This window comes from Schistocerca cancellata, chromosome 5, assembly GCF_023864275.1.
Source record: "Schistocerca cancellata isolate TAMUIC-IGC-003103 chromosome 5, iqSchCanc2.1, whole genome shotgun sequence".
Classification (NCBI taxonomy): Eukaryota; Metazoa; Arthropoda; class Insecta; order Orthoptera; family Acrididae; genus Schistocerca; species Schistocerca cancellata.
In genome coordinates this window covers 719,103,808-719,130,933 of record NC_064630.1, presented here as the reverse complement: position 1 = coordinate 719,130,933, position 27,126 = coordinate 719,103,808, and the positions used below count along the sequence as shown (strand labels likewise).

The 27,126-nt window shown below is 43.3% G+C and overlaps 1 protein-coding gene across 1 annotated transcript in view; it reads right to left on the bottom strand.

Annotated features, from left to right (window-relative positions):
- Positions 1 to 27,126, bottom strand: part of LOC126188775 (uncharacterized) — a 355,103-nt gene that overhangs the window by 138,383 nt on the left and 189,594 nt on the right. Inside the window, exon 2 of the mRNA XM_049930386.1 lies at positions 2,525 to 2,607. Coding sequence (XP_049786343.1) covers positions 2,525 to 2,607 — 83 coding nt within the window. The remainder of the gene's footprint in view (positions 1 to 2,524; positions 2,608 to 27,126) is intronic.

Sequence of the window (27,126 nt, the reverse complement as noted above, 5' to 3'; positions counted from 1 at the left end):
GTCCGCAGCTCGTGGTCGTGCGGTAGCGTTCTCGCTTCCCACGCCCGGGATTCCGGGTTCGATTCCCGGCGACGTCAGGGATTTTCTCTGCCTCGTGATGACTGGGTGTTGTGTGATGTCTTTAGGTTAGTTAGGTTTAAGTAGTTCTAAGTTCTAGGGGACTGATAACCATAGATGTTAAGTCACATAGTGCTCAGAGCCATTTGAACCATTTGAACCTTACCAGACAGAATTAAAGGAGTACGTCGAGAGCAGTACATTTTCTATTAAACCCGAAATATGAGAGAGAGTGTTACTGACATGATGCAGGACTTAGGGTGGACATCATTAAAATAAAGGCGTTTTTCGTTGCGTCTGGGGGCCTTGTCACGGGCCGCACGGCTCTCGCCGTCGGAGGATCGAGTCCACCCTCGGGCATGTGTGTGTGTGTTTGTGTTGCCCTTAGTGTAAGTTAGTTTCAGTTAGATTAAGTAGTGGGTAAGCTTAGGGACCGATGACCTCAGCAGTTTGGTCCCGTAAGACCTCACGACAGATTTCCAAATTACGTTGCGGCTGAATCTTCTCACGAAATTTCAATCACCAGCTTTCTCCTACCACTGCGAAAATATTTTGTTGACTCCGGCCTACATAGAGAGAAACGATCATCATAATAAAATAAGGGAAATCAGAGCTCTCACGGAAAGATAAAGGTCTTCTTTTTTTTTTACGCGCGCTGTTCGAGGCTGGAATAATAGAGATTTATTGTGAAGGTGGTTACATGAGCCCTCTGCCAGGCACTTAAATGTGATTGGCAGAGTACCGAAGTAGATGTAGATTCAGACATGTTTCGCTGAAGTTACAGCATCTTCAGTGGGTTTTGTATTTGCTTATTATCAAATAAAGAAAAAAAATTGCTTTCAAACATCTGACCATATAGAATTTCAGTTGCTAACGGAATGTATTCACCAACTTTTTAAAAAATTATAGCTTTTTAACACATGCTATGGTTCTATAGCTCTGTGTACTTTGCATTAGAGTTATAATTCTTTTACAGTTTGTCGTCTGGAAATTTAGAGAAGCTAACATACGAAACTTACATCGAAAATTACTCTCGAATGTTAAACTGTTGTAGTTTGCTTTATTTTACTCTCTCGCGCGCGCGTTTTTTGTGTGCGCGTGTGTGTGTGTCTATGCAATATATTTAGACTTACTTCTATAGGCTTCCACATTTTCTTCACTGTGAAACTGCACTTGCGATGTATGACAGTGGTATCATTGTTTACAGAATAAGAAAACAAGATGGTCTACAGCTGAATATGTTCTGGATGGCAGTTTTAAATCTTGCTGTTGGAGTTTGTGGGGAAAACCAATTCGACTGAGTTGTGAATGGGAACTGAGGAGGGAGGCATGCTAGAGTAGTCAACGCAGTTGTTCAAAGCCACTGTGTCAGTGTGGCGTAATGGTTACCGCATCTCACTAGTGAGCAGGGGACCCACACTTAAGGCCCAGCCTCGATAAAAATTTTCATTCGTTACTTCCGTCAGCGTATATGCGTTCTGAATCTTGCTTTAACCTGTCTCTCTCTCTCTCTCTCTCTCAGTGTAATGCATGAAATTTAGTATTCTCGGCACACTCTTGACATTGTGGATTTAGGAATAATGAATTCCTAACATCGTCATAAATGGAATGTCCCATGCGTCTTAATCCAACTACGATACCGCGTTCAGTTTGTTGATTTCCGCTGGGCGGCCATAAAAACATCGCAAACCTTTCCACACGAGCCACCTGAGTACGAATGACTGCTGCACGAATGCGCTACCCTCCTATACCTTGTGTACATGACACTACGCGACATCTTTATACGTGCATATCGCTATCCCATGACGTGTTTAACCTCAGTGTATGTCATGCATTGTTGAGTTTTATAGTGGGTAGGTGCAAAGCACTGTGCTCCACGAAGGATTACACGTGCGACAGCAGCTCCTTTGCATCGAGTGCACTATTTTATGGATTCTTTGCTTCAGGCAATTCGATACGTCACGACGGGTGTCATCTCTTCCGTTGGTAATGACATGTGGATTTTGAAACATACAGCTCATACAGACATCAGAACCTCTCTGGTACCGTACCACGACGCTTAGAGGCGCTTCTTGGAACACGGAGGGGAGGGGCATAGAGAGGGGAAAGGACTGTAGCATACTGAATTATTTAAACCAGAAGTAGTCTCAGTTACATAATCCTACTAATATGTGTTCTCCCATGTCAGCTTCGTTAATGTCAAAACCTGGAGAAGAACCAGTCTAAGGAAGACACCTAAGCCGGTCATCGATACGTTCCTTGCGAAATTCGAATCGTGAGCTCCACCTGCATTGTGAAGACGCACACTACAACCATCTCGCTGACAACACGTCACACACAACAACATATGTATTAAATTATTTATTTACAGCTCGTTTTATCTTCCTTATTACCTTCAAACAAAAGGTATGATGTAAGAAACCATACAATAAGCCGTTGTCATACGGATGTGGTGTGGTGGGCTTACCTGTTGATTTCTTCCTTGGTGATCACTGAACTCGTGTTGGCTCTGCTCCTGGCCGTCTCCCAGGCTTGACACCTTTGCGGTATCTGCACACGAAAATGTCAATTTAGCTAGACTGCGCAATATTGGCAAATATAAAAACAAATGTCAACTACAGGAAACATAACCTCATCCTAAATACACTACTGGACATTAAAATTGCTACACCGCGAAGGTGATGTGCTACAGACGCGAAATTTAACCGACAGGAAGAAGATGCTGCGATATGCAAATGATTAGCTTTTCAGAGCATTCAAACAAGGTTGGCGCCGGTGGCGACACCTACAACGTGCTGACATGAGGAAAGTTTCCAACCGATTTCTCATACACAAACAGAAGTTGACCGGCGTTGCCTGGTGAAACGTTGTTATGATGCATCGTCTAAGGAGGAGAAATGCGTACCACCACATTTCCGCCTTTGATAAAGGTCGGATTGTAGCCTATCGCGATTGCGGTTTATCGTATCGCGACATTGCTGCTCGCGTAGGTCGAGCTCCAATGACTGTTAGCAGAATATGGAATCGGTGGGTTCAGGAGGGTAATACGGAACGCCGTGCTGGACCCCAACGGCCTCGTATCACTAGCAGTCGAGATGACAGGCTGTAACGGATCTTGCAGCCACGGCTCGATCCCTGAGTCAACAGATGGGAACTTTGCAAGACAACAATCATCTGCACGAACAGTTCGACGACGTTGGCAGCAGCATGGACTATCAGCTCGGAGACCATGGCTGCGGTTACCCTTGACGCTGCATGACAGACAGGAGCTCCTCCGACGGTGTACTCAACGACGAAACTGGGTGCACGAATGGCAAAAACGTCATTTTTTCGGATGAATCCAGGTTCTGTTTACAGCATCATGATGTCGCATCCGTGTTTGGCGACATCGCGGTGAACGCACATTGGAAGCGTGTATTCGTCATCGCCATATTGGCGTATCACCCGGCGTGATGGTATGGGTTGCCATTGGTTACACGTCTCGGTCACCTCTTGTTCGCATTGACGGCACTTTGAACAGTGGACGTTACATTTCAGATGTGCTACGCCCCGTGGCTCTACCCTTCATTCGATCCCTGTGAAACCCTACATTTCAGCAGGATAATGCACGACCGCATGTTGCAGGCGCTGTACGGGCTGTTCTGGATAGAGAAAATATTCGACTGCTGCCCTAACCAGCACATTCTCCAGATCTCTCACCAATTGAAAACGTCTGGTCAATGGTGGCCGAGCAACTGGCTCGTCACAATACACCAGTCACTACTCTTGATGAACTGTGGTATCGTGTTGAAGCTGCCTGGGCAGCTGTACCTGTACACGCCATCCAAGCTGTGTTTGACTCAATGCCCAGGTGTATCAAGGCCGTTATTACGGCCAGGGGTGGTTGTTCTGGGTACTGATTTGTCAGGATATATGCACCCAATTTGCGTGAAAATATAATCACATGTCAGTTCTAGTGTAATATATTTGTCCAGTGAATACCCGTTTATCATCTACATTTCTTCTTGTGTAGTAATTTTAATGTCCAGTAGTGTATAAGCTTCATACTGTGATGTCTTTTAAGTTGCCTTGACCAATTTCTTAGGTGACCATTACGAATGAAGTTTCTCATAATGAGAAGCAGCTATCTGTATTTAAAGGAAAATTTTTATAGGCAAGATCGCGTTCGAATTTTATTTTTATTGATCAGTTTCGGCAGGTAAACTGTCATCTTCAAATCGTCAAAAGCCTTTTTGGTTCTTGTTGTGTTCCGTTGTACGTCCATTACTCATACCATGTTAAAATTTTAGGGAAGAGTATATTCCACATTTCACAAAGATATGTTAGAAATAAAATTACAAATAGATTTGTCACATATACCATTATGAACAACTAAAATGCACCTTCCGGAACCTAACATGCCTACATATGTAGCACTCCTCTGATGCTTGTCAGTTGTTAAAATCCACAGTATATAGCAAAAGTGCACATTTATGCCAATTTTTACATTTACATGACGAAGAAACTCGTCTTGAAAACTTCTCACTCGAAACAAACTATTTATTTCAGGTAAATGAAACATTGTGTATTCCGCGTGAGTAGGTTCCAAGATGTGCTTAATTCGTCATTAAATATAAACATTTACGGCGCTTTTGTACCAATTCTCAGTGATAACAGACAAGCAACACTGCCTACAATAACAGGAGAAATCAATGTGGGACGTACGACAAAAGTATCGGTTACGACACTGCGGCGAAATTTCGCATTAATGGGCTATGGCAGCAGACGACCGATGCGAGTGACTTTGCTAACAGCATGACATCGCCTCCAGTGCGTCTCCTGGGCTCGGACCCCAATACGAGTGGAAAACAGTGGTCTGGTCAGATGAATCCCGAATTTATTTGGTAAAAACTGCTGGTACGATTCGAATGTGTTGCTGACCCCACGATACCATGGACCCAAGTCGTCAACAAAGCACTGTGCAAGCTGGTGATGGCTCCATAATGGTGTGGGGTGTGTTTATATGGAGTGGACTGAGTCCACTGGTCTAACCGAACCGATCATTGACTGGAAATGTTTATGTTAGGCTACTTGGGGGCCATCTCCAGCCATTCATGGACTTCATGTTCCAAAACGATGGAACTTTTATGGTTGACAATCCACCCTGCCATTGGACCACAATTGTTCATGACTGGTTTGAAGAACATTTTGGACAATTCGAGGGAATGATGTGGCCATCGAGACCGCCCGACGTGAGATTTGATCGAGAGGTCAGTTTGTGCTCAACATTCTGCACCAGCAACACTTGCGCAGTTGTGGGTGGCTACAAAGCCTCTTTTAATGGCTCATTCCAGCCATAACTAGATTTTTTTTTTTTACCCGTGATGGATTGTTGTGAACTCCGCGACTGTTATTCACTTAAGAATTGTCCATGAAGACACAATTACACCTGTTCTACTACAAATTAATACTGAAATAATATACTTGTAGCCATCTGAAACTGGACAAGATAGCGTGACATCAGTCATGAGAGTTAAACAAATCTTTTTAGAAATATTTGTGATAGGCTGAGTTCAGCGTCAACAGATCATAGTACGGCATTTCAGTCCATGATGAGTGTGGACATTTTGTTTGAGATGTGCACGACGGGAAACATGGCCGCTCCTCATGGAACACCTTTTCGTACTTCATGGACGGCACGTATTTCCAACTGCAGGATGCCACTGATGCCAAATCAGACATGCCAGTGCCTGCAATAGGCAATGGCATATTTATTACCAAAAAATCGTCTTTGTTATGAGTCTTGTCTGAGTCTTAGCTACACGAAGGCCCGACTATACATGAAAGTACGTGGAAAGACCTGGTACATTTCCAGCTATGCCCATACAAGTGACGTGTAGAAGACTATACACTCCTGGAAATTGAAATAAAAACACCGTGAATTCATTGTCCCAGGAAGGGGAAACTTTATTGACACATTCCTGGGGTCAGATACATCACATGATCACACTGACAGAACCACAGGCACATAGACACAGGCAACAGAGCATGCACAATGTCGGCACTAGTACAGTGTATATCCACCTTTCGCAGCAATGCAGGCTGCTATTCTCCCATGGAGACGATCGTAGAGATGATGGATGTAGTCCTGTGGAACGGCTTGCCATGCCATTTCCACCTGGCGCCTCAGTTGGACCAGCGTTCGTGCTGGACGTGCAGACCGCGTGAGACGGCGCTTCATCCAGTCCCAAACATGCTCAATGGGGGACAGATCCGGAGATCTTGCTGGCCAGGGTAGTTGACTTACATCTTCTAGAGCACGTTGGGTGGCACGGGATACATGCGGACGTGCATTGTCCTGTTGGAACAGCAAGTTCCCTTGCCGGTCTAGGAATGGTAGAACGATGGGTTCGATGACGGTTTGGGTGTACCGTGCACTATTCAGTGTCCCCTCGACGATCACCAGTGGTGTACGGCCAGTGTAGGAGATCGCTCCACACACCATGATGCCGGGTGTTGGCCCTGTGTGCCTCGGTCGTATGCAGTCCTGATTGTGGCGCTCACCTGCACGGCGCCAAACACGCATACGACCATCATTGGCACCAAGGCAGAAGCGACTCTCATCGCTGAAGACGACACGTCTCCATTCGTCCCTCCATTCACGCCTGTCGCGACACCACTGGAGGCGGGCTGCACGATGTTGGGGCGTGAGCGGAAGACGGCCTAACGGTGTGCGGGACCGTAGCCCAGCTTCATGGAGACGGTTGCGAATGGTCCTCGCCGATACCCCAGGAGCAACAGTGTCCCTAATTTGCTGGGAAGTGGCGGTGCGGTCCCCTACAGCACTGCGTAGGATCCTACGGTCTTGGCGTGCATCCGTGCGTCGCTGCGGTCCGGTCCCAGGTCGACGGGCACGTGCACCTTCCGCCGACCACTGGTGACAACATCGATGTACTGTGGAGACCTCACGCCCCACGTGTTGAGCAATTCGGCGGTACGTCCACCCGGCCTCCCGCATGCCCACTATACGCCCTCGCTCAAAGTCCGTCAACTGCACATACGGTTCACGTCCACGCTGTCGCGGCATGCTACCAGTGTTAAAGACTGCGATGGAGCTCCGTATGCCACGGCAAACTGGCTGACACTGACGGCGGCGGTGCACAAATGCTGCGCAGCTAGCGCCATTCGACGGCCAACACCGCGGTTCCTGGTGTGTCCGCTGTGCCGTGCATGTGATCATTGCTTGTACAGCCCTCTCGCAGTGTCCGGAGCAAGTATAGTGGGTCTGACACACCGGTGTCAATGTGTTCTTTTTTCCATTTTCAGGAGTGTATTTGTATTGAGACCCCAGGGTCTAAAATTATCAGATGATAGGAGTTCAGTCATGGACTGTGCGGGTGTTTCTGGCGGAGGTTCGAGTCCTCCCTCGGGCATGGGTGTGTGTGTTTGTCCTTCGAATAATTTAGGTTAAGTAGTGTGTAAGCTTAGGGGCTGATGACCTTAGCGGTTAAGTCCCATAAGATTTCACACACATTTCAACATTTGATAGGAGTTCAGAAAATCTCTACAGAGCTGTCTCTCGGGGCGAAAATGAGAACATATTTTGTTACTTATAATCCATCTTGATTGCAAAATTTTTTTTTATTCATATGACCGCGCTCGGTTCATCCAGAACCATCTTCAGATATGATATTTAAGTTACAGGAGTAACCCGTCCAAATCCAGCAACTTTCACATGCTGCTATCCCATCAGACATTATATCTGTTTTTGCAGAGAACATATCTGACGCTACGCCACACAATGGGCCTACTCGCTTCAAAACCTGGTCAGAATAGCAATAGGAAAAAGTCAGTCACCCTGTGCATAGTTACCCAGTGTTACGGTGACAATACAGTCACAAGTCGATATGATACGTGTCATTACAGCTACCAGTAAACAATGAATCCGAGAATGACACATTCTTCAAGTAATATTTCTGTGACCTGTTTAATATATGAAAGTGATCATACCCGGTTGTCGGGATAAAATAAGTTGAGTAGCACTCCAGAAGGTATGTTTGTGACATTTGTAACAGGTGTAATGACGTATATTGACTTAAAACTAAAGTGCAACTGATATTATCCGAAATCGTTCGCTACAAAATTTTCTCGGCGTGGTTCCACTTTTGTAAATGGCTCTCCCACTATCTTAATAGTGTGGTTACCGAGTTCAAATGTATACGTCATCGTGTATTTGCGCGTTTTTGGTGGATGGTTATTTTTTCTGTCATGCGGCAGAGCGTCACTGTAGGAAATTATTGTGCAATAATGCACAACGTTCTGCAAAAATACGCATTATTGTGGAAATTATTGTGCAATAATGCACAACAATTAATAACTAATTTAACAACAAATTAAGTAATTCTTTAACTACTTATTTAAAAATTAATAAAGTATTTACTGTGGATAATCCTGTGGTAAACATTGTGAATGATTAATTTTCACCGCTACGGTCGCAGGTTCGAATCCTCCCTCGGGCATGGATGAGTGTGCTGTCCTTAGGTTAGTTAGGTTTAAGTAATTCTAAGTTCTAGGGGACTGATGACCTCAGAAGTTGATTCCCATAGTGCTCAGAGCCATTTGATTATTTTTCAACGTCTACTTCCTATTCAAAAGCCTACACATAAAGATAAATATTTGACTTCGTGTGAGACGCATGGGCAGTAGGTACTGACGGTCAAGTCGCGGCTGTACAGTCATAGTTATATGAGGACTTCGTTTGTAGAGCAGAAGCTCGTGTCACGGCTCGAAAAGTGAAAATTCAGAGCGATTTCAAACGCAGTTCCGGTTTGCTGATTGATGTTCCCCTACAGTGATCGGACACAATAAATGATGGTAATACTTCACGCTTTTTTGACGATGTAGTCTTAACCGCACACCTTCTGCTGATTGATGAGTTCTGGCATCTTCGGATCTATTTATCTCGAGGTTCCAGAAAACTACACTTGATGAATATAAACAGTTGCCGCATAAGGTAAAAGATCTTTTTTGAACTGTCTACCAGTGGATAATATACGAGTGAGCCTTCTTATAGCTACGATAACGCTGGCACTAAATGTGGCAGAGACCGGAAAATCGGTAACATCGAATAAAACATTTCAGTGTGATAATTCTAACTTTTAATTCGTTACTAACCATCTCAGAATATTTTATGCTCAATGTTTTTTGTGAATACGTTAAATTTATAATTTTTCATCCGTCGTATTGGATACGCCATTTCGAATTTTGTAATTCTGACATAGTATACCTAATGAGCGATCTAAAAAATCTAAATAGAGCCCGGTTTTATAGGACTCTATATCCATTTTCCTATTGTATACATGTTTTGAAGCGAGCTGGTCCACTGTACGCCACAGTGTGTAAAATCCATTAACTGCACTGCATACCGCTTCTGCTCAATACAGACAATTGAAATTCAGTATACTTGTAGTAAGTGTGATCGTAAGGACGCATCTCCAAACTTTGCAATTGTTGTCACTGAGTCGACACAAGTCTGAGACTGTGTGTTGCTGCGGTTCCGAGTTTCTAGCTTCGATCACCCACATACTTCAAATTTTATTTCGATGTTAGGTGACTTATGCACTAAGCGAATAATGAAAATTTTAGTACATTTCTTATCGCTAGACACGTCTGTTGTCCTCTTCTGGCCTCTCATTCCATAAATTTATTACCTTTAATCCAAATGCTTATTTCAAAGATGAGCGTCCTATTTTAAAAATTTCACCCCGCTTCAGTTTTCAAACTTCAGTAAGATTAGAAGATACTGCGAGAATTCCTTTTTAGAAAAACGTTTTACTGATAGGATAAATATTTTCCAATTACTTGTATGATATTTTTTGTAAGTGATTCATATTTCGAAGAAAGTACACTGCTCCCGGGTTTGAAAACTTTTAATCATTATCTCTATTGATGACGTAAGAGGAAAAGAATGTAAAGTGTCCCTGTGCTGGAAAGCTCTCAATTTTAATCCTTACTGAAGATCTAAGATAAAACGTTAACAAAGATCAATCTTTTCAAATAACGCTAGTATTTCACCCGTATTTCCTCAGGATACATAGAAATATATTTGACAAAGCCAGGTCTCAGAACATAGTGACACGAAGTGACAGTCTTTTGTTCAGCTTACACTGTTTCAAAAGCTACTTTGGCCATGTTTTATGACTTTACGCTACATCGTGTTTTAAACACAACGATAACGCTTAATGCTTACTTGGAACACAAGTGAAATGTTTTACTTCATGGTCCGTGCGGTAATAATACTCATTGTACGAGTAGTTTATAGTTTTCGAATCAGTGTTAGTCACACCGAAACAAGAAAATAAGTCTATAAATATGTAAATCCTTCGATTTTGGTTATTAATGGTAGAAAATGCTCTCTGCTTACTTCTTCCACGGCGTTTGTGACAGGTAAAAACTATCATTGGGCAACTGATGCTGGGACCAGCAGGATTTTAAATTTAATGTGTGGTTTGAAAATGTAGACGTGTGTCTAGTAGGTCCGTATGTCCCAACAAAAGTCTTGGAGATGCTGCCTATTAGGTCGTTATTTCTTTCACTCTTCTAAACTTGATACAGAATGCGGACCCGCAACGAATACAAAACACGTGATTTATGCACAATGAAGCTACATCACATTTCAGTCATATTCTACAAGAGACACCGAATAATATCTGCCTTAACAGATGGATATGTAGGGAATAGCCTGTTCCAATGCTAACAATTGGTCGTTTTTCTGACACTTGTTTGGAATATTATCTGTGGTGCCAACTAAATCCATTGGATCTTGCAAAAGATACTTCATCATCGTGTCACGAAAGCTTTCAGAACCATTCAACAACTTCTGGAGTCGACTGACATTTAATCACAAGGGACATGTTTACGTACAATTTTGGCGGGAGACAGCCAGCAATTAATCACACAGTCGAGAAGGATCGATCTAAACCCAGATCTCCTCTTAAGTCTGCTGAGACGACAACTGGAAAGCAAATCAGCGACCCATTACTTCTGGCCTTAAAACTCAAGTTCATACAAAAGCGCAATTTCGGGACGAGACTGCATAAAGAAACTAATGGAGTCAACTTCTAACGCTGACTGTCTTCATATCCCCAGAAATGCTTGGAAAAACAAATTCAAAAAAGGGCCCTTGTAATTTATTAAACTTGTTTTCTTGGGGACTGTAGGTTACTTTAAAAAAGTATTTAATTTTTCACAGTCGCCACGCAAGTTGCGTGCAAGAGTATTTTGTATCGTTTAATTAATATAAACGGCAACTCCGGCCTCAACTTCAGTTCTCAGACTGGTTCGGGGTACTGAATAATTTTTGATTCTAACGCTCTTATTCATTGAGGGCAAAGCGAAACGAAACAAAATCACACAAGCTCACTTAATGACTAGGAAACCGAATCGCGTCCTGGCTGCCATGTTGCCACATAAGCTGCCATACTGCCAGATATTTGTGCGATTTATCAGACTGCCAGGTATTTCGCCGATCAGCCACCGATCACTGGGCTACGAAGAGACCGCGAGCCCATGCGACGTATGGCTGCTATCCGACGCTCGTGTGTGAGCTCTTTAATACACGCAAAAACAATCAAGACGAATGCTACTGCGAATCATGCAACTAATGGGATTAATTTAGCTAGTACCCGTAACAGTTGTAATATCAAACTTCCTATGATGAAATCCATACATACAATAAAAATGAATGTATATATATGTGTATATGTCGTTGTACGTACACATCTCCTCCTAAACCACTAGACCGATTTCAACCATACTTGGTACACACATCCGTCACTGTCAGGCAACAATTTCCGCTGGGGTAAGAACCGGCTACGAGTCATAGTTCGTGAGATATGACCTCATAAACAACGAGATGCATTATTAACTGCAGCATCATGCATGAGGTTTAAGTATATTGCTTCTGTGCTACTAACTGTATTATCAATGAATTACGCAGGTAATGACCACACATACCGATAAAAGTACACACAAAAGCATATCATGGTACCACACATATTTCTTTACTACAAAGACTGCTGCAGTCGAGTCAGCTTAAGGAAAACCCTGACATATGGCGCCGCTTTTGAAAGTTTTCAACTGCGATGGGCAAGCAGCTGAAGGCGAAAACGACAGCCGTATATACAGCTACGAAGAAGAATTGCCATAGAGTCGTTTACAAAATCGCACTGTAGACACGCGAAGTAGATGCCCTCAGCATAGGGAAACCATGTTGGAATTTGGTTAAAGGCGTCTGGTGTAATTAAAAAAATAGTAAATTCTGCCTGAAGGGAAGAAATAGAGTGTATATGGAGCGTATGTGTAGTTTTCCGCTTTTGTCGTGGTTCATAGAAGAGACTGCGACTAGTAAGACTATTCTTCTAGTCAATATCCATACGATTAACACTCGACAGGCGTCTAAATACGAGAGTTGGAACATTAATAGTGGCAACTATTTATTTACAGCTCGTACAAAGTAGATATGTGTTTCAAAGTTTTACTGACCCTCAAAGTAGTCACCAGCATTGTGTATAACCCGTTGCCAGCGATGTGGAACTCGTAAGATACTCTTAGCAGCGCGAGCGGCGCGGTCTATTGCCCGACGAATTTGTAACAGTTCCGAAGCGAGTGCCGTGAAGTGTTTCCTTCACTTTAGAAATCCAGTTGAACTTACGAGGGCTTAAGTCACGGGAGTGCAGTAGGTTGGATAGGACTTAACAGCCTCATCAGTCAAACAAATCAGTAGCAGCTTGCACTCTACGTGCTTGAGCATTGTCCTGCAAAATGATGGTCAGGTCCTGCAGAAAGTGTCATCACTTCTTTCTCTATGCTGTTCATTTTTGGAACACAACCTACGAGCAGCTTATAGGCAGAAGTGATGCCAGTTTCTGCAGGACCTGACCATCATTTGGCAGGACAATGCTCAAGCACGTACAGTGCAAGCTGCTACTGATTTGTATGACTGATGGGGCTGCTATGCCACCTACTGCGCTCCCCCGACATAAGCCCTCGTTAAGTTCCACTCGATTTCTGAACCGAGGGAAACACTTCACGGCATTCACTTAGGAACTGCTATAAATTCGTCGGGCAATAGACCGCGCCGCTCGTACTGTCAACAGAACTGGCATTGCTAACACTGCTAGAGTATCCTACGACTTCCACACAGCTGGCAACGGGTTATACACAATGCTGGTGACTACTTTGACGGTCAGTAAAACTTTGAAACACGTACCTATTTGGTACGAGCTGTAAATAAATAGTTGCCACTATTAATGTTCCAACCCTCATATTATACAGAATTCATTACGCTGTATAGCTTCAAAAATCTATGTCTTCAGTTGCGCTACAAATCCATTGTCCAGTGACATTAATGTGACCACCTGCGAAAAGCCTGAATAAACACCTTTTGCAGTGCTCGTTGTGCAGGAAGAGAATCATGAGGTTGTGGAAGGTATCGACAGGGATGTGGAGCCGTTCCAATTCCGATGCCGCGCCCAGCTGCGCTGGGTCTCACGGCTTAGGATCCATGGCTCCAACAGCCCGATCCAGGTGGTCCCACAGATTCTACATCTACATCTACATTTATACTCCGCAAGCCACCCAACGGTGTGTGGCGGAGGGCACCTTACGTGCCACTGTCATTACCTCCCTTTCCTGTTCCAGTCGCGTATGGTTCGCGGGAAGAACGACTGTTTGAAAGCCTCCGTGCGCGCTCTAATCTCTCTAATTTTACATTCGTGATCTCCTCGGGAGGTATAAGTAGGGGGAAGCAATATATTCGATACCTCATCCAGAAACGCACCCTCTCGAAACCTGGCGAGCAAGCTACACCGCGATGCAGAGCGCCTCTCTTGCAGAGTCTGCCACTTGAGTTTGCTAAACATCTCCGTAACGCTATCACGGTTACCAAATAACCCTGTGACGAAACGCGCCGCTCTTCTTTGGATCTTCTCTATCTCCTCCGTCAACCCGATCTGGTACGGATCCCACACTGATGAGCAATACTCAAGTATAGGTCGAACGAGTGTTTTGTAAGCCACCTCCTTTGTTGATGGACTACATTTTCTAAGGACTCTCCCAATGAATCTCAACCTGGTACCCGCCTTACCAACAATTAATTTTATATGATCATTCCACTTCAAATCGTTCCGTACGCGTACTCCCAGATATTTTACAGAAGTAACTGCTACCAGTGTTTGTTCCGCTATCATATAATCATACAATAAAGGATCCTTCTTTCTATGTATTCGCAATACATTACATTTGTCTATGTTAAGGGTCAGATTCTCGATTAGGCTTCAATCCTGGGAGTTTGGTGGCCAGGCGAGCACGGTGAACTCATGGTGGTGCTCTTCATACCACGCACGGGTACTGCAAACTGTGCGACGTGTTCCGTTGTCCCACTGGTAACTGCTATCACGCTGAGTAAAATCAGACTGCATGTAGGGGCGGACATAGTCACCATGGACAGATGCACACTTGTGCCTTCCAGAATGACAAGATCACCTATTGAATGGCACGAGAACATTCCCCAGACATGCTCCGTTGCCGATGAACACCAGTCAGTATGGGTGTATGTACCAGGGGCCTGCTGGAGGATCTCATCCGGGTGGTCAGTTGTTCAACAATTGCACGTCGCTTCGCCCGTAGACATCTCCGCATTCGTCGTACATCCCTGTCACATCTATGGCCCGTTGTACACCACAGTATCGTCGCCGATTTTGGAAAACACCTTTTTGCCATGCACAGTTTACTTTAACCATGGTAGGACGCGTACAGTTTACAGATTTGGCCGTTTCGGAAATGATTCGGTTCTTGGTTCGAAAGCCAGTGACCATGTCTGTTTGGACGTCAGGTAAAGAAAGCCGATTGCACATTGTGACAACGATTGCATTATTTTCTGCGTTCCCCCCGACGTTCCTTACATACCCTCCACTGCTAGTGTCGCTGTCTATGCATGGTTATGTCGGACATAGGCGGTGGCCACAATGTCACTGGAAGGTGTACTAAGTAATAAAATAGTAATACTTCTTTCTTTCGATGTTATTGATATGTATGCATTAGTTGTGTCAGCCGGCCGGTGTGGCCGTGCGGTTCTAAGCGCGTCAGTTTGGAACCGCGTGACCGCTACGGTCGCAGGTTCGAATCCTGCCTCGGGCATGGATGTGTGTGACGCCCTTAGGTTAGTTAGGTTTAAGTAGTTCTAAGTTCTAGGGGACTGATTACCTCAGTAGTTAAGTCCCATAGTGCTCAGAGCCATTTGAACCATTTTTGAGTTCTGTCAAATTTCAGCGTTTCATACATTGTATTATGTTTCGTCCTGTATCAGAAATAAGTTCTTTATCGAAAAGATCATTACTTATTGCAATCATACGAGTTGGACATTTCTGTTTGCACGACAAACAGAATTTTTTTGTTTTCACGTCTTTACTTCTTGGGCAATTTGGCCTTCTTCTTGTTTTTTTCATCGTCCACATTTCTGTATGGAAGCCCTGGTCTTTCTGCTGAAGGTCCTTGGCTTCCATCTTCTTGTGGTGTTAAACTGGCGAGTTTCTGTTTGATGGAGTAGCGTAGCGATGTCACCACTGCTCCTTGTGTATAAATGGTTAAACTAGGTGAACTCCTGATTGCCTTGCGAACAATCTGCTGCCCACAGCATTATTTTTAGTAAATATTATGTGAGCATTTATTCAAGAAATAACCAAATCAAATGGTTCAAATTGCTCTGAGCACTACGGGACTTACCTTCTGAGGTCATCAGTCCCCTAGAACTTAGAACTACTTAAACCTAACTAACCTAAGGACATCACACACATCCATTCCCGAGGCAGGATTCGAACCTGCGACCGTAGCGGTCGCGCAGTTCCAGACTCTAGTGCCTAGAACCGCTAGGCCACACTGACCGGCGAAGTAACCAAGATAAGTAAAATGTTGCTCAGGGCTAGCGTCTTGCTTTTCTTGACGTGAAATAGGTGGCGCATGTTTCATCCAATGTATCGACTTCTGTTTCGTGGAATTGTACATTGCAATAATGTTAGGCTTCTTATTCTTTCCTGCATTGTCATCTATTTTATTATCGAAGTGCATACATGAAAAAGTAGCATTTTCAAATACTTTTGAAATCCAAACTAACTACTGTTAACCTTGCTTCACATTTTTATAAGCAGTTCCAGCCAAAGTAATTTTCATCTCCGGCAGCTGTTTAGACAAGCGGCAACTACTAAACAAACCTTCTGCCGTTACGTTACGGCCAGACGCCTCAACTGTCTTACTCAGGCGAATTAAAACATCCTGGGGCGTGTAGAAAACTATACATGGCAAATCTGGCTGTTTTCCGACATATACCTCCATTGCAAGAGCGTAGTAAGTCCTGTCCTCCCAGAGTGTTAGAATTTTCAGACCACACTTCGATGGCTTGCTTAATATACACTCGCCAAACCTACACTTTCCTCTGAACGCGACTAACTGTTCATCCATTGTAGTATATTCAAACGCGGTGTATTTCTTCTTACAATTGGCCTGGAATAATTCAAATATTACCCTTAAAATTGCAAGTTTATCTATTTTCTTTCACTCTGTCCTGCTCTGAACGTCATCAAATGGTACGCCTCTGAACAGGTTTGAAACGAAATTAAATGATTTGCAATGCACTGATGGTGGGGAGTCCCCGCCTGGGGAAGTTCGGGAGGCGAGTTGCAAGTCTCTTCAGTTGATGTCACGCTGGCTGACTGTCGTGTTGATGATGGTGATGATGACAGCACAACACGCAGCCCCTGAGCGGACAAAATCTCCGACCTGGCCGGTAACTGAACCTCAGCCCACTGCATCGCAATCATACCCGCTGGCAATTCATCTAAGGAGGCGGACATCTGCGCAGGAACAGGAACCGGTAGAAACTCATCGTGGTATGAGCTACCTCAATTCCGAAAACATTTGTGTTCCACCGAACTTTTTCGTTCATATGCCCAACGCGGAAAGGAAAAAAACGGCCAAAAATTAGCCCAACAAAGGTCTTAATTTCAACCATATCGGTCTCTTTGCCGTTTAGTTTCTGAGCAAAATTCCCCGTGTGGTATCGATAGCAACGATGCCACGGCTTAGGAGCAAGTTTATAAGTTGGCACTACGCGACACGGACGACAGCGCCCTCTAGCTGGTGCTGTGGAGCTCTACGAGCGTCGCTCTGGAGTCAGCCCCATTGATCAAGAGCACACGGCCGGGACACTTCCCTCCAGCTTCTCTTCATATAAAGACTTCGCACTACTTACGATGGTCGAAGGCTTCACAACTACATACAAAGTTATGCATGCCTCTGTATACAGGGTGAGTCACCTAACGTTACCGCTGGATATATTTCGTAAATCACATCAAATACTGATGAACCGATTCCACAGACCGAACGTGAGGAGAGGGGCTAGTGTAATTGTTTAATACAAACCATACAAAAATGCACGGAAGTATGTTTTTTAACACAAACCTACGTTTTTTAAATGGAACCACGTTAGTTTTGTTAGCACATCTGAACATATAAACAAATACGTAATCAGTGCTGTTTGTTGCATTGTAAAATGTTAATTACATCCGGAGATATTGTAACCTAAAGTTGACGCTTGAGTACCACTCCTCCGCTGTTCGATCGTGTGTATCGGAGAGCACTGCAACATACATCGTGTTTCTACAGAATGATCTACCAACGTTGCTCGAAACTGTCCCACCGGAAACGCGTCGACGTATGTGGTATCAGCTTGATGGTGCACCTGCACATTCCGCAATTAACACTGGGCTGACCCTTGACAGGATGTTCGACGGGCGTTTCATAGGACGTGGAGGACGCATAATTTGGCCAGCCCGTTCTCCTGATCTTACGCCTCTGGACTTCTTTCTGTGGGGTACGTTAAAGGAGAATGTGTACCGTGATGTGCCTACAATCCCAGAGGATATGAAACAACGTATTGTGGCAGCCTGCGGTGACATTACACCAGATGTACTGGGGCGTGTACGACGTTCATTACGCCAGAGATTGCAATTGTGTGCAGCAAATGATGGTCACCACATTGAACATCTATTGGCCTGACATGTCGGGACACACTCTATTCCACTCCGTAATTGAAAACGGAAACCACGTGTGCACGTGTACCTCACCCCTCATGGTAATGTACATGTGCGTCAGTGAAAAAGACCAATAAAAAGGTGTTAGCATGTGGACGTAATGTGCTGTTCCAGTCTCTTCTGTACCTAAGGTCCACCACCGTTCCCTTTGGATCCCTACGTAATTCGGTGCTCTCCGATACACACGATCGAACAGCGGAGGAGTGGTACTCAAGCGTCAACTTTAGGTTACAATATCTCCGGAGGTAATTAACATTTTACAATGCAACAAACGGCACTGATTACGTATTTGTTTATATGTTCAGATGTGCTAACAAAACTAACGTGGTTCCATTAAAAAAACGTAGGTTTGTGTTAAAAAACATACTTCCGTGCATTTTTGTGTGGTTTGTATTAAACAATTACACTATCCCCTCTCCTCACGTTCGGTCTGTGGAATCGGTTCGTCAGTATTTGATGTGGGTTACGAAATATATCCAGCGGTAACGTTAGGTGACTCACCCTGTATATTCATGCACCAGTAAACCACTTTTCCTTAATTGCAGTACCGACGTGTTTTACCTCACCTTTTCCTACTCGCTTCCTTCATTCGGCCAACCTTTCAGTTTTCAGGAGCAGACCCACGCGCCGCCTTCGAGGTGGGATACAAAACCCCGAAATGCTTCTTACCGATACGTTTCTATTTCTACATTTTTTGAACCTCATCAATGGACAAATGGATGCAGTCTAAGATCGATTCCACAGTTCTGGCTGCACATCTCACTCCTGGTAGATGAATAATAGTATACTGATGCAGCATTCTTAACATTTATTGGTGTTGGATTCTTCATCTGTTTAATTGATTTATCTTTTCCCAAGTACAAATTGTTATCTTCAAACGTTATTTCATTATCACCACTACGCGTCTCTGAATCAATTTCATGTTCCAGTTCTACGCACACATCAGGTGATTCTGACTCTTATGTATCATATGCTTCTTCTGCTTCAAGTTTTTCAAGTAATCTCTGTGTTCGCCTTTCTTTTTTTTTCTGCGTACTCATATTGTGGATTTAGTTGCTACCATATCGTGACACAAAGCACACTTATTTCAAGACATTTATTTCGCTTCGAAAGCCGTTAGAGTAGCAGCACTAGGCAACATTGAGTTCATGTTGTCTTCTTTGTTTTTCGAACTCTTTTTTCTGCAGTTGCACATATACAAGTTGTATAGGTTAGCTGCCGTCTTTATCAACTGTAATGAAAGTCTTAATAAGACCAGACGCATTTCGCTTTATTTGAAAGCGTCTTCAGTGGTCTCTGTAATAATGTGGTTTCTTTCTCTTACAGTTTTGTTTGTTATGATCGTTAATAATTCGTATGCTCAACACATGCAAGTGGAAGACGAAGATGAACGACAGAAAAGGAAGAAAAAAAAAACGTGAGAAAGAAAAGAATAAAAACTAGTGGTAGTGGTAAGTAAATCATGCGAATTGTTAATGATTATAACAAACAAAATTGTAAGAGAGAAACAATATTGTTATAGCGTAACGCGTCTGATCGTAATAAGACTTTTATTACAGTAGCTAAAGATGGCAATTAACCTACTCAACAATGAGTTCACTTAATGTAACGTGAAATGCAGCAACAATGAAACGGTTGTTAAATTTTAAAAAATTGGCGCTTGGTATTATTTTATTTTTGTTACTTTGGGACAGGTGCGGTGTGTCCTAAACAACCCAGTGTAAGTTTTTGGCAGTTGACCAACAACGATAAGTGAAATTTAGTGTATTCTTAATTAGTAATTTACGTAACTCCTCGACAGAAAGCTGCAAGGAGTTATCAACAATTATGAAACTTAAATACTAGCACTAAAGGGTTAAGCTATAAACAGGACGAAGCACCACCGCATGTAACAGCATTTCTTAACAATCGGATGGCTTAACGATGGATATGCTGTAAAGAGACGTAGGTGTCTCGCATTCATCATTGATTGAAACGTCGCCTGATCTCAAAGTATGTTTTTTTCTTGGGGAGAGTGGTTTGGGGGGAAGGGAGGGGGGAGGCGTTTGTGAAATATTCAGTCTACGGGGCTGTCTCTACTTCCAACAATTTTGTGTGAACCGCGATGCCGCATAACCACTACAGAGAATACAGGAACTCCAGACATACCGGTACTCGCAAAAGTATCTACGTCTACATCCATACTCTGCAAAATACTGTGAAATGCATGACAGTGGGCACATCTCATTGTACCAGTTATTAAATCCTCTGCATGTTCCATTCAGGTATGGAGCGTGGGGAGAATGATTGTTACAGCGGGCGCTGCAGTTAGTCTGTAATCTTGTCCCTATGGGAGCGATAAATGAAACTTGGTAAGCAGGCGTCCTCGGTATATCTTCCGTCGTTCTTCAAGCGACTGCCAGTTCATTTTTTGCAACATCTCTCTGACGCTCTCCCACGGGTCAAACAAACCTGCAATCACTCGTGCTGCCCTTACCTGTACACATTCAATATCCCCTGTCAGTCCTATTTGGTATGTGTCACCCACACACTATTGCAATATTCCACGATGGGTCCCACGAGTGTTTTGTAAGGAATCACCTTTGTAGACTGATTACATTTCCCTGGTATTCCACCACGAACCGAAATCTGCCACCTGCTCTAACTACAACCGAGCCTATGTTAGCGTTCTATTTCATATCCCTATAGATGGTTTCATCAAAACGTTTGAATCATTTCACCCGTTCTATCTGTGATTGACTGTATTTCAGTTGCAGGATACCATTTTCTTTCTTTCTGGTGAATTACTCACTTTTACATTAATGAACATTCAAAGCAATTTGTCCATCTTCGCACCACTCCGAAATCTTACTCAGGTGCGTCTGAATATTTGTTCAGCTTTTTTCAGATAGTACTGTAACACCATAGCTCTAATGCTGTACTGATTTATTTTGCTTTTGTTTTATTTAATATTATATCGTTGAGCTTCTGTAAATGTGTTTGTTTGAATCGATAACACAAAATTGTATACTCCTTTCTTTGTACAAACTTTGACGTCATGTTTTGGTTCAATGCAAAGTAGCGTATCTGCAATTTATATTCTTTGTCCCATTTGGAGGGAACAAAACTTACTGTATATGATTGTAATTTTGTGTGAATAATTTTTTGCAGAGATGTCAATATGTGTAAATGTTCTGTTTTATTTAATGCATTTGGTTGCTGTTATGTAAACTGCTGACCTTCACTTAGGGTTCTTAGTTAATTTATATGTAAAAGGTGTAGTGGTTCCCCTCGGGAACGGAACTGTGTAGCGCGCGCAAATTGTGGTTGGCCTAGGTAGAAAAGGTGGAACTGATAGTCAGTCGGGGACGAGCTACGAGTCGGGGCAAGCTACGAGTCCGTGCACTGCCATGTAAAAGATGCATATTGTGCTGGTTCCGAGAGAGGCTTTTCCAGCCGCTTTCCAGTGCCTCGGATGGATGGATAAATAGCTGGAACTATTCTGGAATTGGTATTTATCATCGCCACCAAGAAATGACAGAGTCCAGCAATTCTACCTGTAATTCCACCTAACAACATGCAGTTGCCACCACATTGCGCAATCATTACATCGGAATACTACAATGATGTACAGTGAAGGATCAGCTTAATGGATGTGTTAGTGTGCTCAAATATAAGGTAATTTATATCTGAATTTATGTACCTACCCTGATTTTTCTCCTCATCATAACACCTCTCAGGTTCCTCTCCATTTGAGCTAAATTGATATCCGAGTGTCCTTACTAAAAGAACATTAAAGCCCAGTATTTTGCTCATTAATGCCTCTTCAGTATAGTAAAAAGAAAGTTAAAGTTAATGTGGCAAGAGAGTGAGTTAAAGTAAATGTTGTTTGCTGAAAATATTCCTATTAAAACTGCGTATTAAAGTGCTGTTGCCAACTTCAAAATTAAAAGTTCTTAAGACTGAGGCTTATAAAGTAAATGATCACATGGTTGTCTGTAGTAAATTCTAAAAGGTGAGTCAGTTTCTTGCAATTTTGTCAACATTGTGTTTCACTGTAGTAAAAGTGTGAAACTGCAATAGTAGAAAACTATATGTTCATGATTGCTAAGTGTTTGTCTCTCTTGTGTATTAGAAGTGCATATTAATAGTAACGTTATAAAGACCATTCACTTTGTGTAAGCCCTGAAAGTAATAGTGTGTTTCGGTATATGTTATAATTTTGCAAATAGTTTGTGCTGCTCTAACTGTTAGCTTCAATCTTAAAACATATGTGTGTGTCAGAGTTCATTGCACTCGCGTGTGGCTAAGTCTAGGTTGTGTTTGTCCGTTATAGTTACTTATACCTACTTTCTTAAACGAGAACGTTAATCTTTCTCTTGCCTAATTAGGCTGGCGACCGTTTCCCTTATTCTATAAACAGTATAGCTAGGCAAAATTTTGTTTGTTACTATTCAAATATTTACGTAATTCTGACTTTCATTCCGATAAGCCACCTCCGTTAGGAACAACACGGTTAACCTAGCAAAATTCCTCTCAGAGGGTAACACTGTTCTGTTGCTTTATACCATTATTAATCCAACAAAATAATTCTGTTTTGCAAATTGCCTCCAGTTTTGAGGTTATGGTGTAACAGCAGCAAACAGGAGTGTTATAGTACTTCAATATGTGTAATTGGATCACCTCCGAAAAGTCTGAGGCCACTGCTAAGTGTGGACTCATACTTCGGAACGAGTTTGACTGTCATCAGGACGTTTATCGTGGATTCAGGGAAGAGAACATTGAACATGAAAATTTTGATCCTAAACGTAGTACGTGTAAAAAGTATCTCATTGTTGTATGTGCATGCATGTCAAAGATACACTCTTATACAATCATACAGTTCTTTGGAAAAGAAATACTTTGTAGGCTTACTAGTGAATTAAATTTCACACTATGTTTGTGGCTTCTGCCATGGAAAAGATATAATTTTGTTAAGTCGGGTAACTCGTTTTGATATATACTATATTTTGGGACCACAGAAGATACTTCTATGAAATAGCTTCTTCTCATTTGTACTGCCTAAGAGTTTTTTTTTTTAATTTCCGTTGCCCACCAGATTCAAAGCCACTGCGAACGGAGAGCAAAATTTGGCCACACATGTTGTCATAAATTGAACACATTTGCTACCGTAAGCTGCAGACATTCTCAAAATCTAATGGCGGCACCAGTTATTGATGTTATTACTTCTAAAGCATCTTGCAATCTGCTCTCCGAGTTCCTTTACGAGCACTAGCCGTCTGACTCAAATAACTTTGTCGGCGGTAGTCTCCAGCGACTACAATTCTGTGGCGTATTCTGAGAAATGCCGCATCGTAAGTGGGAAGGTATCGTATAGACTTGGCGGCGCCTCAGAGAACTGTCAGCTATATTGCCCTTTGTGCTGCTGCGGTACAAAGGGGACTCCCTTAGACGACGCTGTGCAACCGCTTCTGAGACGCAATTTAATTGCAAATACGGAAAACATTTCCTCTCGTGAAATGGCGTCCCCTGTTCGTAGAATCTCCCTCACGTTTAGAGCAGCGACAACTTTCTTCAGTGGATAGCAGACGCTGGCAATACCTTTTTCTGTCTGTGTATGAGAGGCTTCACGTTTCGTCATAACACCAACCGTTTATGATCTGGCCGGATTTCTGAGTGCGGCTTTTTCTTTCATCTTTTGACATCAACCGGTGCTACGGCGCCCCCGTTAATTCTCAGTTTGGTACATTGTTAACACATCGCAGAACTTTCGTTGTTCCATTATCTGTGGCTCCAGGAAAGTTTGAATTTCAAAATGCGCAGTCCTTGCAGCTCGGTATTGTGCCTGAGCACGACAGGGACTACTGGGAACTTGACATCGCAGCCCAGGAACTGTCAGGCTTTGCTCCAGCTTTTGGTGGCTGCCTGGTGACTTCTACTGGAACTACACTGAAGAGACCAGAGTCTTCGCCTAAAATCCACGTTTCACTCTCGGTGGTTTGGGGACTCCCGGAGTCGTAAGTAACAATGTTGTTTGGCCAAAATAGGAACACATAGAGGTCGTTTGCTGTACAGTCCCATGCTCATTATCATCGCTGAACTGTCGCCTGAAGCAATTGTTTCTGACACGGCACTGTACTTATCATATCTGACACAGAACGGTGCCAAATATGTTGTACGGAACGTGGAAGCATCCATGTTATGAGACGAGGCGTATAAACGCAACACGTTGTCGCCTACTAGTGGTTTTCACGTCCCTCAACCACTTTCCGCAGATGATCAAGACAAGAGCACGCAAACAGCAGACCAGCTACGCCGCCTCCTAGATGTTCCTTCCTAGACGCCAGGCCACAACAGTCTGCTCTTTGCCAAAGTCGCTTACGTCAATAGATTTCGCCTTTTGCCGCCTGTATCGTCGCTATTGTGATTGCCCATTCGTTTCCGCACCGGTTATACACCGAAGAGCCAAAGAAACTTGTACACCTGCGTAATATAAAGTATGGTCACCGTGAGCACGCAGAAGTGGCGCAACACGACGTGGCATGGACTCGACTAATGTCTGAAACAGTGCTGGAGGCAACTGGCACCATGAATCCTGCAGGGCTATGCTCATTAATATTCTTGTCTGGGGAGTTGGGTGGACAGCGGAAGTGTTTAAACTCAGAAGAGTGCTCCTGGAGTCACTTTGTAGCGATTATGGACGTGTGGGTTGTCGCATTGTCCTGCTGAAATTGCCCAAGTCCGTCGGAATGCACAGTGGATACGAAGTGGTGCAGGTGATCAGACAGGATGCTTACGTACGTGGCATCTGTCAGCGTCGTATGTAGACGTGTCAAGGGTCACATATCACTCCAACTGCACACGCCCCACACCATTACAGGCCCTGTACCTGCTGACGTGCAGGGTCTATCGATTCGTGACGTTGTCTCCATACCCATACACGTCCATCCGCTTGATACAATTTGAAATGAGATTCGTCCGATTAGGCAACATGTTTCCAGTCATCAACAGTCCAGCGTCGATGTTGACGGGCCCAGGCGAGGCGTAAGGCTTTGTGTTGTGCAGTCATCAAGGGAATACGAATACACCGAAGAGCCAAAGAAATTTGTACACCTGCCTAATATAAAGTATGGTCACCGCGAGCATGCAGAAGTGGCGCAACACGACGTGGCATGGACTCGACTAATGTCTGAAACAGTGCTGGAGGCAACTGGCACCATGAATCCTGCAGGGCTATGCTCATTAATATTCTTCTCTGGGGAGTTTGGTGGACAGCGGAAGTGTTTAAACTCAGAAGAGTGCTCCTGGAGTCACTTTGTAGCAATTATGGACGCGTGGGTTGTCGCATTGTCCTGCTGAAAGCCCATATCGACGATGTTACGTTGAATTGTTCGCACGCTGACACTTGTTGGCCCAGCATTGAAATCTGGAGCAATTTGCAGAAGGGTTGCACTTCTGTCACACGGGTAAATCCCCACTCCAACGCTACCTCGGATATGCAGTGTCCCATCGCTCGTGCGCCGACTATAACACCACGCTCAAACTCACTCATATCTTGATAAATGGTTCAAATGGCTCTGAGCACTATGGGACTTAACTTCTGAGGTTATTAGTCCCCTAGAACTTAGAACTAGTTAAACCTAGCTAACCTAAGGACATCACACACATCCATGCCCGAGGCAGGATTCGAACCTGCGACCGTAGCGGCCTCGCGGTTCCAGACTGCAGCGCCTACAACCGCACGGCCACTTCGGCCGGCATATCTTGATAACCTGCCATTGCAGCAGAAGTAACCGATCTAACAACTGCGCGGGACACTTGTATTATACATGCGTTGCCGACTGCAGCGCTGTTATTCTGCCTGTTTACATATCTCTGCATCTGAATAAGCATGCCTGTTTCAGTTTCCTTGGCGCTTCAGCGTATATTTTCATCAACACGTCACGTAGCCGTCCAGCCACCCAGTGGGATACAATCTCAAGGTGGGCAGTGTTGACAATGTTTTGTTTCACCCCAAGTAGAGGGTCAAGGGTTCGATTCAGGGGGAGGCCACAGTTTTTTGTAATTTAGGATAATTTTCGAAATATGGTTCACTTTTTGCGTCTTATTATCGGCCTTTTCAGTGGTTTATTTTAGAATTTTTAATTTTCTTTATGAGCTTGTAGTCTACTTTCATTGTAGGTTAGTGATGTCTTTCCTACTCTTCTTCATTACCCATAATTTCCTAGTATTTTTAATAAAATAACAAAAACATATAAATATTTTAATATTCAAAGATATCATGAAAGAGGATGTGGGAATATATGTGTGTGTGTGTGTGATCCAAATCTTCTCCTAAACAACTGTACCGATTTCAATCAAACTTGATACACATATCCCTCATATCAGGCAACAGTCGTTGTCGGGGTAAGAATCTACTGCCTATCATAGTTCAGGAGTTATGACGTCATAAACAATGAGATGGTCGAAAACTGCCGCATTGTATAACATGTTTAAATTTACTATTCGTTTGCGACTAACTCTATTCGAAACATCTTTCGCAGACAGTATCCACATATGGTGCTGAATGTAGCTACACAGTTATATCATTGTACGACACATATCTCAAGAGATTAGGCGTCATAAACCACGAGATATGTGAAAAAATGACGCATGACACTTCTGCAGTCGAGTCAGGTTAAGGAAATCTCTGATACCTGGCAGCGCTTTTGACTGCTTTCAAATACAAAGCGCAAACGGCTGTAGGCTTTGCCATAGACACGTTTACAAAATCGTGCTGTAGACAGGCAGATCAACTTCATCTATACATTTGTGCATCATTCATATTTCTCTGTAAGACTTTTTAATAATTTCAAAGGTGTTTCCACGAAAGGATAGAAATAAATTTTTTTCGGTATTACATTCCAAATGCAGTTCATTATTTTTGCTTTTCTTTTTAACAGAAAATTGGCAAAATGTATACCTG